Raw genomic sequence first — 16,892 nt, 5'->3', positions numbered from 1 at the left:
ATGATCTGAGGCCAAACACGTGAACCACTTCCACTTTGCCATGTAGGTAGCCCTGGAGGAGGGTTTCATGCTGCCCAGCAGGACCTGCTGGACACCAGCGGAAAACTGCCGCTCGTCCCCACTTAACCGCGCAGTAACCAGGCTGTCAAGTGGAGTGCTGCTAGGTTCGAATGCAGCAGATTGCCATGGTTCTGGGACAGCAGAGCCGGCCAAAGAGGCAGCTGCTAAAAGACTAAGCAGCATGCTGAATCAGTGTTGATGAAGCCACACTGGGGCTATAAGGGTGACTGTCGCTTTGTCTTGCTTCACCTTTAGCAGGACCTTGTGGATTAATGGCACCTGCAGGAAGGCATACGTCAGTGCTCCCGACCACCGGTTTAGGAAGGCGTCCAACAGGGAGCCCTTGTCCCTGCCCTGCTGAGAACACAATATGTGGCACTTTCTGTCCTGCCTGGATGCGAACATCTCCACGTGGGGAGTTCCCCACTTGCAGAAGATTAGGCTGACCACCTCCTAGTGGAGCGACCATTCGTGGTCAGAAGAGAAGGTCCTGCTGAGGAGATCGACTAGGATGCTCTTGGTTCCAGGCAGGTGAGTGGCTACCAGATGAATGGTGCGCTGCACACACATGTCCCAGAGGCTGAGAGCTTCCCAACAAAGGGCCGAAGACCTGGCACTGCCTGCCTGTTGATGTAATACATCGCGGCAGTATTGTCCTTCAGGTGGGGCAAGAACGCCTGTTAGGGCAGGCGAACTGCTCTGAGCTCCCGACATTAATATGAAGGGCTAAATCAGCTTGTAGCCAGTGGCCCTGGGTGTTGAGCTCCCCCAGATAGTCTGCCCAGCCCAGATCTGATGTCGCCGAGACCAGGGTAAGCGACGGAGATGGGGTTGTGAAGGGAACTCCTTGCAGCACCGACTTGGGATCCCACCACCAGTCCAGAGACAAGAAGACGTGGCTTGGCACCACTGTGTCCAGGGAGTGCCAGCTGGGGATCTAGACTGAGGCCAGCCATGCTTGCATAGGTCTCAGATGAAGTCGGGCATAGCTGACCATGTACGTGCACACGGCCACGTGGCCCACCAGCTGCAGGCACATGTGGGCCGTGGTGAGCTGGCTCTTTATGTGGGAGATCACGTCCGCCATGGGCTGAAACTGCACTTCCGGAAGGAAGGCCCTGGCTCGAATGGAGTTGAAAACTGCCCCGATGAACTCTATGCTTTGGACTGGTGTTAATGTGGACTTCTCTGTATTTATTAACAGGCCCAGGTCGCTGTAGTCACACATCTGTTTGGTCGGAAAAAAGGTCAACACCATGAAACAAGAGGTCGTGAATAGAGGCCTGCAACTCCTGGGACAGTCCGGCAGTCTGAAGCCAGGAACTGCATCGCATGACAACTGCCGAGGGTACCACCCGGGCAGCTGAATCAGCCACGCCCCAGACCATTTGGAGGGAGCACCAAGCCACTGCAGTCTCCTCCTCCACCAGAGTTGCGAACTCTGGGCCGTCTCCTGAGACATGGAGTCCTTGAACTTAAGGAGAGTGTCCCACAAGTTAAAGTTATAGTGTCCCGAAACTGGAGGCTGGCCATAGAAAAAAAACTTGTGACCAAACAAATCCAGCCTCTTGGCCTCCTCATTCTTAGGGGTGGAACTGGTGGGCCCCTGTTTATCCCTCTTGTTGGCTACATCACCTTCATATTGGTGCACACAACAAAATTCATTTAGTGGGGGTGGGGCTGAGGGGTTCAGAGTGGGGGAGGGGGCTCTGGGGTTGGGCCAGGGATGAGGGGTTTGGGATGCAGGAGGGGGCTCCGGCGGTGAGAGAGGACCCCCTCTCCCTCTCTCTCCCCACAGCAGCACGTGTGCCGCAGGGGACAGGCACCTCTCCTTGCCACAGCAGCTCCAGGGCTGGGGCTGTGGGATAGGTGCCCCTCCCCCGGCAGGTCCAGGGCTGAGTTGGGGCTGAGGAAGGGGCGCCCGGGCTGCAGCAGGTCCCTTAGCTGGGTGTATAAATACTCAAACCCTTTCGTAGGAATGAAGTACTTCGTTCCCACCCTCTTAGAGGTGGGCAGGATGGAGGACCGGGGTTGCCAAACGGTCTTGGCAATTTTAAGGACCCCCTTGACGTGAGTGTGACGTCGGCTGGGATGGACGCTAAGAGCACATTAAACAATGTGTCCGTCTGCTTCTCCATTTCCTCTGCCTTCAGACCCAAGTTTGATGACACCCTAGGATCAATGCCAGATGCTCCCTGAAATTGTCTGGTGAGCTAACTCTGGAGGGGCCCGCCTCTGCCTTGTCTGGGAAGGATGATGATGATTGCACCACTGTGGGAGGTCTGGCAGTGTCCTCACCCACCACGAAGGGTGGCCTCAGAGTGGGTACTGGCTCATCACCCGCAGCAGCTACTGGAGCATCCTGCACCAAACCTGGTGCCATGGGTGCTGACTTCGGCCTCTCCAACGCAGTGACTGAGGGCTGGCGGGAGTGTGGCAATGGCATGACGGGAATACCCCAGGGGTTCCAATAAGGTCATTGGGTTGGCCACTGGCCCTGCTGCCAGGCTGGAACTGATGCTGCAGATACGCCCTCCGGAGCCCAATCAAGTTGCTGTCCAGGCGAGGGGCTGAACTCCTCCTCCAAGGGGGAGACGTCGTCACCCTTCAGTGACCAAGGCGGGGCAACTGGTGCCGGGAGTGGTCTGACTGGTGCCGGGAGAAGGGAGAGCAGCGCCAGGTTAGGGAGAGACCTCGAGGTCTCGGTGATGGCGACCAACAGTGCAACAAAGACCGGGTCTGAGGAGATCATCTACACCAGGTTGCGAAGACGGGGATCAGGAGCCCGGTGCTGATGATTCATAGTGGCAAACCAGAGACCTGGGCTGATGTGGAGACCAAGAACGTAGTGACCTAGGGCTCTGTCTTGGCTCTGGAGATCAGTAGTGCTCGCTTGTCTAGTGCAATGCCCTGTTGGGGGGGGTATAGCTCGGGGTGGGGGGAATAGCTCAGTGGTTTGAGCATTGGCCTGCTAAACCCAGGGTTGTGAGTTCAATCCTTGAGGGGGCCATTTAGGGATCTGGGGCAAAAATTGGGGATTGGTCCTGCTTTGAGCAGGGGGTTGGACTAGATGACCTCCTGAGGTCCCTTCCAACCCTGATATTCTGTGATTAACCATGTAGGCGGGCTTGCCCTCACAGGGAGCCATAGCCAGTTCCATTGCTACACACGGTGCCGGCTGCAGCAGGGGTGCTCAAAACTCTCCAGGCACCAGGAGCTGAGAGGAGGTCAACTGTGGTCTCGACTTGGGCCTTTTACCGTTCCCTGGAGTAGGTGGCGGGTCCTTTTGTGGGGAGGAACTCCACGGGGCTAAGCCCTTTTGCAGGTCCAGAGTGGGTGTAAGGCCTGAACAGGGCTTGCTGGTGCCAACTTCTTTGTTTTCTTCTTCGACACTGTCGACGGGGATCAGTGCTGGGAAGAACCCGGCACTGGGGGTATGCTACATGCTGTGTCAGGCCATGCTGGCTCCAAGACGTATGTCGCGCTATCTCTGTGTCCGAGGACGAAAGTTCTTACAGATGTGATAGCGCTCCTTTATGTGGGATTCTCCGAGGCAGCTTCCACAACTCTCATGCAGGTCACTTACAGGCATAGGCCTGTTACTTGTGGAACAAGGCTTAAAACCCAGAGAGCCGGGTATGCCCTGCCTAGGGCATAGTCTGCCGGGACACTATCTGACTAAACACTTAACAGCTACTTAAAAACTGACTAACAAACAATTAAACTATTTGCAGTTAGAAGCACAAGGCTGAGATAGGAGAGAAAAAATCGCTGACTGCTTGCTGAGCAAGGGACAGAGATGCTCCAACTGATCACCATGGGCAGTCAGCACTTGATACACTGTGGTATGAGTGTGGCACTCCGGAGGGCGGAACAGCTGGCTAAGGCAAAAGTCTCTGACGACCATGCTCGTGGGCATGTGCACACCTACAATGGAATCGACATGAGCAAGCACTCAAAGAAGAATAGCTATAGTGGAATAAACAATCCAGCAATAACTCTTCATGTGGACATACTATTCCAGAATAAATGTGATTTTATTTAGCTATTTCCTCTGCTTTAGAAGCACACTAATTATTCAGAAATAAAGTGACTTTTATTCTGCAATATAGTACTTCCTCGTGTGAACTCTACACAGTAGCCATAGAGGAACAGCTTTTTCCACAATGGCTATTCTGGTCAATTTCCCTATCTAGGCAAGACCAGAGGAGCACAGATCCCATTGATTCTCAATAGAACCTATACTCTTAAATCACTTAGTCACTTTTGAAAACTTTTAAGGGCTCTTATGCTGCAATCTCTACATTTTAATTTGCATTTTAAATCATCACATTCAATCAGCTGTTTGTGGGTTTTATTAGACTGGCTAGCATTTCTGCAGTCAAGCAGATAGTAACTAGGTCTGAGTGTCCTGAACGGAGTATGAAAGAAAGCTTATATACCGCCAGTTTGACTTAACTCCAGAACATGCCAGCTAATGTTCCAGTCACATCAGCATACCCTGGTGAGCTTTCCTGTTCCTCTGTTGTTAAAATAAATATTCATTTGTTTAAACTGTCTTATTTTAAATGGAGACTAATTCCCAAAAAAATTACATACAGAACAGAGTAAGTTTAAAAATCCACATTATGTTGAATGATAGGTAAGTAGCTTTTAAATTAATTCAAAGATCCATGTGTTCCAAGGGAAGCTGGACCTACACTCTGCAACTCTGTGACATATCAGACTGGAAGTTCTACAGCAGCTTCAGATAAATTCAGAAACAGCTACTTACCAGGAATTGCTCTTCTTCAAGAATCAACTGTTGATTCACACATGTGGGATTGTGCCCTGGCACCTTGAGATCACAGAACCCTCTTCAAAACAGTGTCTTTGGGGTTTCTGATGTGCCCCTTTGTAGCACCAAAAGTGCTTATGGGAGTACAGCCCCCAACCAGCTCAGTTCCTTCTTCTGAATCACAGAATCTCAGGTATATAGAGAACTCTGAAGTAAAGAGATGCAATAACTCTCAAAGAACAAACCAGTTATTAAGTATCCTTTCTTCTTCAGGGGCTTCTTGTGCATACCCAGTTGTGGAAGATCAGTGAACAGCACTGCCCAGGTAGAATGAAGAGTTCTTAGTTGTAGTTTGTAGAATTGCTCTTCCGAACTCAGCCTCAGAGCAAGGTGCTGGCTCCAAAGGGCAGTGCTTGGCAGAAATGTGAACAAAACTCAGCTCTTGTCCTGTCCAAATAAAAGGCCAAGGTTCTCCTGATGTTGAGTGTATGGAGGATGGCTTCCATATTATCCTGATGAGGTTTGGGATAAAAAAGCCTGGAAGCTGAATAAGATGATTCATGTGAAATGAAGAAGTCACCTTGGGAGTGAACTTCAGATGTGGTCTAAGTGTGACTTTGTCAGAGAAGAACACAGAGAAAGGGGGATGCACCATCAGAGCCACTATCTCCCCTATCCTTCTTGCCAAGATGATGGCGATCAGGAATGCCATCTTCATGGAAAGGTGAGTTAATGAACAAGGGGCCATCGGTTCAAATGGCGGTCTAGTCAGCCCTTTTAGCACTAGTCTGAGATCCCATTGAGGAGTGGGAAATCTGGGTTGTGGGAAGAGGTTTGTTATGCCTTTGAGAAACCTCTTTGAAATTGGATAGGAGAAGATTGAGTAACCTACCTGCTGGTGGAAGGTTGCAATTGCTGCTAGATGAACCTTTAGTGAATGAATAGTCGCCGCCATTTCTTAGGTCTCAACAGGTAGTCCAAGACTACCGATAGGGTGGCTGAATTTGGGGTGACACCAGATCTGGAATCTCTTCCATTTTTGTAGCTAGGAAAGGATGTACCAACTGTGTAACAGCACCTCCTCAGAGCAAGATGTTTCTATATGCTGAAGCCATGAATGACCCATGCTTTGAGCCGCAGAATCCGCAGGCTGGGATGGAGAGTGCATCTCTCATTCTGCAACAGATGAGGAGTGATTGGAAGAGTCATTGGTGGACATAATGCCAGATGTGACAGGTAAGTGTACCACGTCTGCCTGAACCAAGTGGGAGCAATCAGTATGATGTTTGCTTTTACACTTTTCACTTTCAACAGGACTTCCAGTAACAGAGGGAATGGGGAAAAGGTGTAAAGAAGGCCCTTCTCCCATGGAAGGAGGAGAGCGTCTCCTATGGAGAGTTGTCTGATCCCCCTCCCCCCGCTCTGGAGCAATACTGTGGACATTTCTTGTTCTGGTAAGTAGCAAACAGGTCTATTACCAGCGTCCCCCATAGTCGGAATGTGTTGTGCAGTATCCCCAAATCTATCTGCCATTTGAGATTGTGAGAGAATCTGTGGCTCCGACTGTCTGTAGTGTTGTGTATTCCTGGTAGCTAGGCCACTGATATTAAGATACTGTGGGAAATGCACCAGTTCCATAGTTTTAGTGCTTCCACACACAGGGAATGTGACCTGGCACCTCCCTGTCAGTTTATGTAACATGTGCACACTGTCCACCATGAGATTACTTGACCCTGATGGGCATCGACATAAGTTTCTTTATACGGTCTCTGGTTTGTAAATCGAACAGTACAACGCTTGGTGGCATCTCACAGGTAGTCTGGCATGAGAAATGACTGATATGCCCACGGTCATATACTCCAGAAGGTGAAGACAGTGTCTGGCCAAGATTTGTGGGCTGGATTGTACTGTCTCTATCAGGGAGGAGCACCTTCACTTGAACAGAGTCGAGGTCAGCTCCTATGAATTCAAGTCTTTGTACCAGTATCAAAGTAAATTTTTATTGGTTGATCTGTAGGTCCAGATTTAAGAACAGGCCTCATGTGGCTTGGGTGACTCGCTGGGCTTCTGCATAAGACCAAGCCCTGAGCAGGCAATCATCCTGGGGCTGGTTTTGTTCAATATCTTTATTAATGATCTGGATGATGGGATAGATTGCACCCTCAGCAAGTTTGTGGATGATGCTAAACTGGGGGCGGGGTAGAGAGGTAGATACGCTGGACTGCGGGGAGAGGTAGATACGCTGGAGGGTAGGGATTGGGTCCAGAGTGACCTAGACAAATTGGAGGATTGGGCCAAAAGAAATCTGATGAGGTTCAACAAGGACAAGTGCAGCGTCCTGCACTTAGGATGGAAGAATCCCATGCACCGTTACAGGCAGGGGACTGACTGGCTAAGTGACAGTTCTGCAGAAACGAACCTCGGGATTATAGTGGACGAGAAGCTGGATATGAGTCAACAGTGTGCCCTTGTTGCCAAGGCGGCTAATGGCATGTGAAACTGCATTAATAGGAACATTGCTAGCAGACTGAGGGAAGTGATTATTCCCCTCTGTTCAGCACTGGTGAGGCCACATCTGGAGTAATGCGTCCAGTTTTGGGCCCTCCATGACAGAAAGGATGTGGACAGATTGGAGAGAGACCAGAGGAGGGCGACAAAAATTATCAGGGGGCTGGGGCACATGACTTACGAGGAGAGGCTGAGGGAACTGGGCTTGTTTAGTCTGCAGAAAAGAAGAGTGAGGGGGGATCTGATAGCAGCCTTCAACTACCTGAAGGGGGGGTTCCAAAGAGGATGGAGCTAGGCTCCATGTGGTGGCAAATGACAGAACAAGGAGCAATGGTCTCAAGTTGCAGTGGGGGAGGTCTAGGTTCGATATTAGGAAAAATATTTCACTAGGAGGGTGGTGAAGCACTGGAATGGGTTACCTAGGGTGGTGGAAAAATCTCCCTCCTTAGAGGTTTTTAAGGCCTGGCTTGACAAAGCCCTGGCTGGGATGATTTACTTGGTGTTGGTCCTGCTTTGAGCAGGGGATTGGACTAGATGACCTCCTGAGGTCTCTTCCAACCCTAATCTTCTATGATTCTATGAATACCCTGGGGGCCAAAGAGAGGCTAAATGGGAGGACTATGTACTGGTAGTCGTCCTGGCCCAACATAAATCTAAGTTAATGACTGTGACTTGGTATAATGGAAATATAGAAGTATGCATCTTGAAGGTCGAGAACCAATCTCCTTCTAGAGCTGCGATGATTGTTGATAGAGTGAGCATCTTGAATTTCTGCACTTTGACAAAACTGTTGAGTGCTCTGAGGTCGAGGTCCCGTATGGGCCTCCAACCTCCCTTTTTCTTCAGTATTAGGAAGTAGTGAGAGTAGAAGCCTTTGCCCCGGAGATGCATGGGTACCAGCTTTATTGCTCCTACACTGAGGAGATGGCTCACCTCTGGGCGTAGTACACCCTTGTGAGAAGGGTCCCTGAAGAGGGAAAGGGAAGGGTGGGGAAGTGGATGGCATATCCAGTCTGGACGATTTCCAACACCCACTTGTTGGAGGTTATCTGCTACAAAGGTGCTGCGAAACCGTGAAATATGATCTCCGAAAGGAGATGTGGGGGGAGGGATATCTCAGTGGTTTGAGCATTGGCCTGCTAAACCCAGGGTTGTGAGTTCAATCCTTGAGGGGGCCATTTAGGGATCTGGGGCAAAAATTGGGGTTTGGTCCTGCTTTGAGCAGGGGGTTGGACTAGATGACCTCCTGAGGTCCCTTCCAACCCTGATATTCTATGATTTCACAGCATGTGGTAGTAGAGTGCGTTTTATGCAGGCACCTCAACAAACCCATCGAAACTGCTATTTTGATGTTGAGGGCAGTGATGAAGTTCTCTGTGGTCCTGACTGCTTCCGCTTAGGGATCCTCAATTTCTTCCTTTGTGGTTCGTAGGACCTCTGCGATGGATATTGAGGCGTATGCTGTGATGATCGGCGCTTAAATTGTGGCTGAGAACTGTCTTTTCTCTTACAGGCTGGCGTGTAAATTCCCAATAAGCAAAGTGTCATCCGAGAATCCTTCAGCATGCTAAGGGATGCATCCGTCTTCAAGGCGAATAGCTTAGTTTCCTCAAAGGGGATGTCCTCCATTGTTGTCTGAACCTCTCTGGGGAAAACTGATGACTTCAGTCACAAAGCCCTTCTCATTACCACTGCAGTGGAAACTGAGCATGCGGCCATATCTGTCACATCTGTGTAATTCTGGTAGTTGTACATGGCCAACAGGGCCTGGTAGTTCGCCAGTTGAAACTGCGAAGTGGCAGATGAGTACTCTTTCCTGCTGAACAGGTCTAAGTATTTTCCATCCTAGTCCAAGAGAGTGGACCTAATTGGTCTTGGTGGCCCCTAGAATTAACCACATCCACCATGATAGAGTTCGGAGGTCGATGAGAAAACAGGAACTCTGTGACTTTCACTGGCACATAGTACTTTTTGTTCGCCCGCTCACACGTTGGTGGGACAGACGCTGGGGTCTGCCATAGAATTCTGGCAGGGTCCAGAAGTGCCTCATTCACAGGAAGCACCACTCTGGCAGAGGAATATCTACAAATTTGTGGTGTGGTTTGGTCACCTCATGTAGTTGGATTTGTAAGGGTTCTGCAACCCTCTGGGCCAGCTCCTGAAACGACTTGGAAGTCATTCACCATGGATGGCGGGGGGAGAAGGGAATCACTGCTTTATTGGGCAAGGACGACGATAGTCGGGCTTGAGGGGTGTCCTCTCTTTCTGGCTCAGGCTCAAATTCCATCAGTGGGAGGTTCTGTGGTCCTTGATGCTTGCTGGTGTATCATACCGGGGGCTTGGGAGGTTTGCTGTCTCTGGGCTTACCAGGGGTCCCAGTGTGGCCATTGATGGGGGCTTGTGGCTGATACCAGTGCTGCCATGGAGGTTGAGGGTGTGGGAGTCAGTATACCTGTTGCCCATGCTGGAATTGAGGCCTGTATAGTGGGTATGAGGAGCGTTGGGAAACCAGGTCCTCTTGCTCACTCTCTGACTCCACTGAGAAGGGTTGTGTGGGGCATGGAAGGCTATCGATTCCAATGCCTGGGGTAGCTTGGTAGCGGAGCTCCAGTGCTGTGAATAGGCGAGTCTGGTGCCCCAGACACAGAGAGGTCAGCTGCACACTGGAATTCTGTCGTGTGGAGGGCGTCAGTGCTGTCAGTTGTCAGTGCCAAGCAGCTTGTACCAACGGCGATGTGGGCCTGACCATATGATCCACCAGTACTAGGTGTGCCGGAGTCAGTGCTGTTGGCTGCAATGATGTAGCCTTCCCCAGGGTGGATTTCCTATGTTTTTCACACCCTCTCAGTACCAGAGCTTCCTTGCCTGTGCCGAATGGGTCTTTGGGCTGACCGATTTGCTCTGTTGTCTTAGTACCTTGCGTGCCCTGGGCACTTGATTTACTCGGCTTCAGTGCTGATAGTACCAATGACAAATGATGGAGCCGGGGAACATTTCCAGCTCGATCTTGGCTTCCTGCAGGGACACTCAGACTTTTTCTTAGAGGTCTTGACTGAGTGGCTCATCTCCTTGCAATCACCTGCCTTTGACGTAGAAGGTTGTGGTGATAGCTCTTGCTGGACTCTGAGGATTGAAGGGCCAACTCCATGAGCAGGAGTTTAAGCCCCTCAATTCTCTGTCCTTCACGGACCTGGATTTTAGCTCCTGGCACCAACCACATTTTTGTGGATTGTGCTGTTTCCCCCAAGCAACAAACCCATTGAGAGTGTCTGTCTATTACCGGGATGGATTCTTTGCAGCTCAGACACTTCTTGAGGCCTGGAGAACCAGACATAGCTTTGTCCAGGGGGGTCCTCGCTCCTCCCCCAATGGAGTTGGCGGGAGGCAAACACTTTCTTCTTTTCTTTTTTTCCAGCAAGGCCAACTAAAAAAAGCCAAGGAACTTAAAGAAAAAAGGCAAATCTGCAAAACTATGGGGAGTTAATGATCCATGAATGGACAGCTCTCAGCTTTGGCAGGGGTGGTTGAGAAGGAACTGAGAGGGAAATGCCCTTGCATGCTGGCTAGCCTCTTGGCGGGTGAGAAGCCGCATGTGCGGGACAGACTGCTATTGAAATTCTCCAGTTGGCAGCATGGGGGTCCACGCACACCTACAGTGGCGCACCCATAGGGACACTATTTGGAGAAGAATTCAACTGTGTGTCTGACACAGGATGGTGACACATGGTTCCCATGAGAGCTCTGGCAGGTCAGTATACCAGTGCTGTCTTAGAAACACTGATGCAACCGGTACTCTTGCCTGCCTCTCTGGATCTTTTAAATCACATAAGAGCGGAGAATTATTAGGGGAAATGTTTAGAGACAGGCACTGCTCCAATCTACAAGAAATGCATCTTAGAGACACTCCCTGTCCTGGAACAAAAAAAGGTAATATTTGCAGTTTTTCCTAGTGGCCAAGAGGTCCACCACAAGTGTCCACCAGTTGCTGAAGAGGAAGAGAACAACTCATGTTTTTATGAAAAACTCATATTGGTCCAGACATTTTCTGCCCAAGAAGTCTGCTTGGACATTTTGAACTCCCACTAGGTGTAGGCATGTGGAGTGAATACAATGATTTATGCACCACTGCCACCATTTCAGAGCCTTCAGACACAGTAGAGGAGATTGAGCTTTATCTTTTATGTTTAGATAGTGTCTGTTGGTGCTGTCTGTAGTAGGAAGAGGGCCTGAAACATAAGCCCTTGTATCAGAGGCCTGATCTGAGGCCTGAGGTCTGGGCTAAAGTAGTGGTCAAAGCTTTCCTGATACAAAGCAAAATCAGGCTGTGAGCTAGAGGCAGGCCCTGCTCACAGAATCTGGCAAGAACAGGGCTGATATTTCAAAAACACACATTCTTAAGAGGTGCTAGGCACAGAGCACTCACGCAAACACATTCCAGAAGGGTGGTACCAGAACACCAACATATTCCCTAAAGACAACAGGAACATGCTGACCCATCCTAAATATAAGGTCAGGATGACAATGTGATGGATAGAGATGTTTTGATTGAATCAATATGTACAAGGTAATGGGTGGTAACAGCCCACATCATGGGACAGCTAACTAACCACATCCTAGAGACAATATGTAATTTGTTTGTATTGATGTATAAAAGGAAGCCCCAAAGGAAGTGTCTCTGTCTGGCCTAGGGAGGAATGGAACGTCACGCCGATCACTGAGCTGGTCTATTGTCACGGGCATACATGTGTTACTGTACCTGTAACCATTGAACCGGGGCATTAGCACCATGCTTCGTTGGCAATAAAACTGACCAGGTCCTTCACTATTAAACCAAGTCTTGCGGTCTTACTGGGCAGTTCGATGGAAGCCTGCTGTATTGGCTATGTGCCCAGAGCCAGTGCAGCATGCAAAAATAACACATGCACGCAGCCGAACATCTATCAACACTGTTGTCCATCAATATCTGAAGAAGTTCCTCACCTTGTGCAATAACAATGGTTCTTCAAGATGTGCCCCCCTATGGGTGCTCCATGATAGGTGTGCCCCCATCCCTGCACTGCTGATCAGTAACAGTGTCCATTGGGCCTGCACATGCACGGTCTCTTCTCGTGTTCCACCACCAGGCTAGCCAGCACACACGGGCTAATCATCCTCAGGTCCTTCTCTACACAGAGTCATAAGCAAGAACTCTGAAATAGAGGGGAGGAGGGCAGGTAGTGGAGCATTTACTATAGGGACACACATCTCAAAGAGCCATCATTACTTCACAAGGTGAGGAACTTCTTCTTCAAGTAGTGTCCCTCTGGGTGATCCACTATAGGTGACTCCCAAGCAGTACCCCTCTTGGAGGACTGAGACTTCAGTGTCGGGTTAGTCACAGGTGATAGTACTGTGGCCAAAGATGGCATCAGAGGCAGAGTCCCCGGTGATGGCATAATGTTCTGCGAAGGTGTGGACTAATGCCCACATCGCCACTCTGCAGATCTCTCAGATGGGGACGTCCTTAAAGAAGGTGACAGATGAGGAGATCCATCTCATGCAATCTGTACGGATGGAGTCTGGGGGAGCCATGTTATGAATTTGGTAGCACTGCCTGACGCAAATCAAGACCCATTTAGAGAGCCTTTGGGCTGATATCATTAAGCCCCTAGACTTTTCTGCCATCGAGAGAAAATCTAGGAGACTTCCTAAAGGTTTTTGTCCTATGGAGATAAAATGAAAGGGGCTCTCCTAACATCTAAGGTAGATACGCTGGAGGGTAGGGATAGAATACAGAGGGACCTAGACAAATTAGAGGATTGGGCCAAAAGAAATCTGATGAGGTTCAACAAGGACAAGTGCAGAGTCCTGCACTTAGGATGGAAGAATCCCATGCACGACTACAGACTAGGGACCGAATGGCTAGGTAGCAGTTCTGCAGAAAAGGACCTAGGGGTTACAGTGGACGAGAAGCTGGATATGAGTCAACAGTGTGCCCTTGTTGCCAAGAAGGCCAATGGCATTTTGGGATGTATAAGTAGGGTAATTGCCAGCAGATCAAGGGACGTGATTGTTCCCCTCTATTCGACATTGGTGAGGCCTCATCTGGAGTACTATGTCCAGTTTTGGGCCCCACACTACAAGGAGGATGTGGAAAAATTGGAAAACGTCCAGCGGAGGGCAACAAAAATGATTAGGGGTCTGGAACACATGACTTATGAGGAGAGGCTGAGGGAACTGGGATTGTTTAGTCTGCAGAAGAGAAGAATGAGGGGGGATTTGATAGCTGCTTTCAACAACCTGAAAGAGGGTTTCAAAGAGGATGGATCTAGACTGTTCTCAGCGGTAGCAGATGACAGAACAAGGAGTAATGGTCTCAAGTTGCAGTGGGGGAGGTTTACGTTGGATATTAGGAAAAACTTTTTCATTAGGAGGGTGGTAGAAACAGTGGAATGCGTTACCTAGGGAGGTGGTGGAATCTCCTTCCTTAGAAGTTTTTAAGGTCAGGCTTGAGAAAGCCCTGGCTGGGATGATTTAGTGGGGGATTGGTCCTGCTTTGAGCAGGGGGTTGGACTAGATGACCTCCTGAGGTCCCTTCCAACCCTGATATTCTATGATTCTAGGATTCTATGAAGGTGTGTCATATGGCCTCCCTACGGTCTTGGTGAAGCTTGGGGTAGAAGGCAGGAAGGTGAATAGCCCATGTGCAATGGCTAGCCTCGAGGTTCAGCATGAACAGTCCATGTGCAGGCCCAACAGACATGGCTACTGAAGATCTCGGATCAGCAGCGGAGGGACACAGACACAACTACAGTGGAGCACCCATAGGGACACTACTCGAAGAAGAAACAACTTTCCTCTGAGGAAAGTAAGAAACATTTTAAAGTGCAATGGATCACCAGGAAGTGAAAGGCGAGTGCTATTTTACATAACTTACTTAATGCTGCCTCAAATTTCATAGATTCATAGATATTAAGGTCAGAAGGGACCATTATGATCATCTAGTCTGACCTTTGGAACAGGTGGCCTTTAGAAATTTTGTAACGTTCAGGACACTTGACATACCATGTGCCAGGAAGTACCAGACCCCAGAAGTAGGACATCTTTTCAGGAGACGAGAAGGGTTGCTGTAATTTGGAAACCCATAAAACAAGTGCCTTTTCCAAATTTTCCCCTCAGTAATTTGAAATAAGTGCAGCACATACCTTGTTTGTCTTTTACCATTAAGAAGTTGCTGTGCAACTGAGGCACATTTGTCTGCATCCTGAGTAACTAATCTGAGGTGTCGCAGTAGATCATTATCTGGAAACTTTCTCATTTCTGATTCTTCTATCAAAGCCTTAAAACTGATGAGGCCTTTTAGAAGAGAATATTTTCTTGAATTAAAAATAGTTCTTTTTAGGATTGATTTTAAGTAATAGAGAAGAATACTGCAGTGCAATAATTGTATGCAACAATGTCTAATAAAAAAAACCCTGAAGCTGGTATAGAAATTTAAAAAAACCTGCACTCTCAGATATACAACATCCCCTACCTGCCAAACCCATACAACCCAACCGCCAACAAGCTTTCCTTTGGGGACTCTCTCTCTCAGTTGTGAGATGGACTCATGGAAAGGTATATAAATATACAGGAAAAGGAGTACTTGTGGCACCTTAGAGATTAACAAATTTATTTGAGCATAAGCTTTCGTGAGCGACAGTGAAGTGAGCTGTAGCTCACAAAAGCTTATATTCAAATAAATTTAGAATCATAGAATCATAGAATATCAGGGTTGGAAGGGACCCCTGAAGGTCATCTAGTCCAACCCCCTGCTCAAAGCAGGACCAATTCCCAGTTAAATCATCCCAGCCAGGGCTTTGTCAAGCCTGACCTTAAAAACCTCTAAGGAAGGAGATTCTACCACCTCCCTAGGTAACGCATTCCAGTGTTTCACCACCCTCTTAGTGAAAAAGTTTTTCCTAATATCCAATCTAAACCTCCCCCACTGCAACTTGAGACCATTACTCCTCGTTCTGTCATCTGCTACCATTGAGAACAGTCTAGAGCCATCCTCTTTGGAACCCCCTTTCAGGTAGTTGAAAGCAGCTATCAAATCCCCCCTCATTCTTCTCTTCTGCAGGCTAAACAATCCCAGCTCCCTCAGCCTCTCCTCATAAGTCAATTTGTTAGTCTCTAAGGTGCCACAAGTACTCCTTTTCTTTTTGCAGATACAGACGAACATAGCTGCTACTCTGAAACCTGTCTCCTTTTCTTTTTGCGAATACAGACTAACACGGCTGTTCCTCTGAAACCTGTCAGATTTATTCATATGATACATAAATAAGCGTCAGAGACAAAGTTGTTGAGTTTCAGCAGTTAACAATGAAATAAGAAACATTTTGGAAACTGACAATTTTTTAGCATCTGTAGCAAATACAAGATAAGGAAAATACATACTTCTTTTATTGTTAATTTTTGCCTCCAAAGCTTCATTTACTTTTGAAGCCCATTCATTGTAGGATTCTGCACGCAATTTCAGTGCATTCATCATTGGATAGAGATCATCTAGTTTGTATCGATATCTGGAAGGGGCACAGAATTCAATCCCTTTAGTAAGGCATGAATGAACATCAAAATAAGATTGTCTAGTGTCCATATGAATCATCACTGCTTTATCTATAGAAGTTGTACTTACTATTATTCAGTTCTCACAAGCATATTAGGCACCTCATTTTACAAATTCTAGACCAGGTTCCTGCTCTGAAGAGCTCGCAATCCAACTGAAAATATGACAGTGAAGAGATAACAAAACAGTGGAGGGGAACAGAGGATGAAGGACAGCAGCTCAGGAAAGCAACTTGATTACTCAGTTACTCAGCAAAGGCTAGAGCTGGATCATTTGATTATTAACTGTTCTGTTCATTCCCTCTGGGCAGGGCCGGACTAACTCTCCTGAGGGCCCGGGGCTATTAGATTTTTATGGGGTCTGTATACAAGTCTTTTTCCAGGGAGGGAGCTTGGTGCAGGAGGGGGTGCGGGGTCTGGGAGGGAGTTTGGTGCAGAAGGGGGCTCTGGGTCTTGGAGGGAGTTTGGGTTCAGGAGGGGGATTCTGACCTGGGGCAGCGGAGGAGAAAGTGGTGCAGGGTCTGCAAGGGCGTTTGGGCGCAGGAGGGAGCGCCAGACTGCTGCAGAGTGTTGGAGTAAAGGAGAGGGTGAGGGGTGTGGGCTCTGGGAGGGAGCTTGGTGCAGGAGGGGGACTCTGACCTGGGGCAGCGATGTAGGAGGGGGGTGCAGGATCTGCGAGGGAGTTTGGGTGCAGGAGCAGGCTGAGGCAGAGGCTTGGGGCGCAGGAGGGGGTGCAAGGTATAGGCGCTGGCCGGGAGGCGCTTATCACTGTCGGTTCCCGGCCAGTGGCGCAGCAGGTCTCAGGCAGGTTACCTGCCTGCCTGCCATAGCCCCACACCGCTTCCAGAAGCGGACGGCTGCTGACATGTCTCTGCGCACCCCTGTGGGGAGGGGGCCAGCGCGTCTCCATGTGCTGCCTGCACCCACAATCGCCGCTCCCGTAGCTGCAGGGATGGTGCTG

General features: G+C 49.1%; 1 protein-coding gene across 8 annotated transcripts in view; it reads right to left on the bottom strand.

Moving 5' to 3' along the window:
* Positions 1-16,892, bottom strand: part of KDM5B (lysine demethylase 5B) — a 184,112-nt gene that overhangs the window by 56,241 nt on the left and 110,979 nt on the right. For all 8 annotated transcript variants that reach the window (XM_048826607.2, XM_048826615.2, XM_048826612.2 and 5 more), the window contains 2 exons: positions 15,764-15,888; positions 14,530-14,680 (listed from right to left, as the gene is read on the bottom strand). In XM_048826607.2, coding sequence (XP_048682564.2) covers positions 14,530-14,680; positions 15,764-15,888 — 276 coding nt within the window. The remainder of the gene's footprint in view (positions 1-14,529; positions 14,681-15,763; positions 15,889-16,892) is intronic.

The sequence above is a fragment of the Caretta caretta genome, chromosome 21 (genome assembly GCF_965140235.1).
Source record: "Caretta caretta isolate rCarCar2 chromosome 21, rCarCar1.hap1, whole genome shotgun sequence".
NCBI classification, from domain to species: domain Eukaryota; kingdom Metazoa; phylum Chordata; order Testudines; family Cheloniidae; genus Caretta; species Caretta caretta.
Note: the sequence above shows the minus strand (reverse complement) of the source record. Positions and strands in the feature narration are given on the sequence as shown.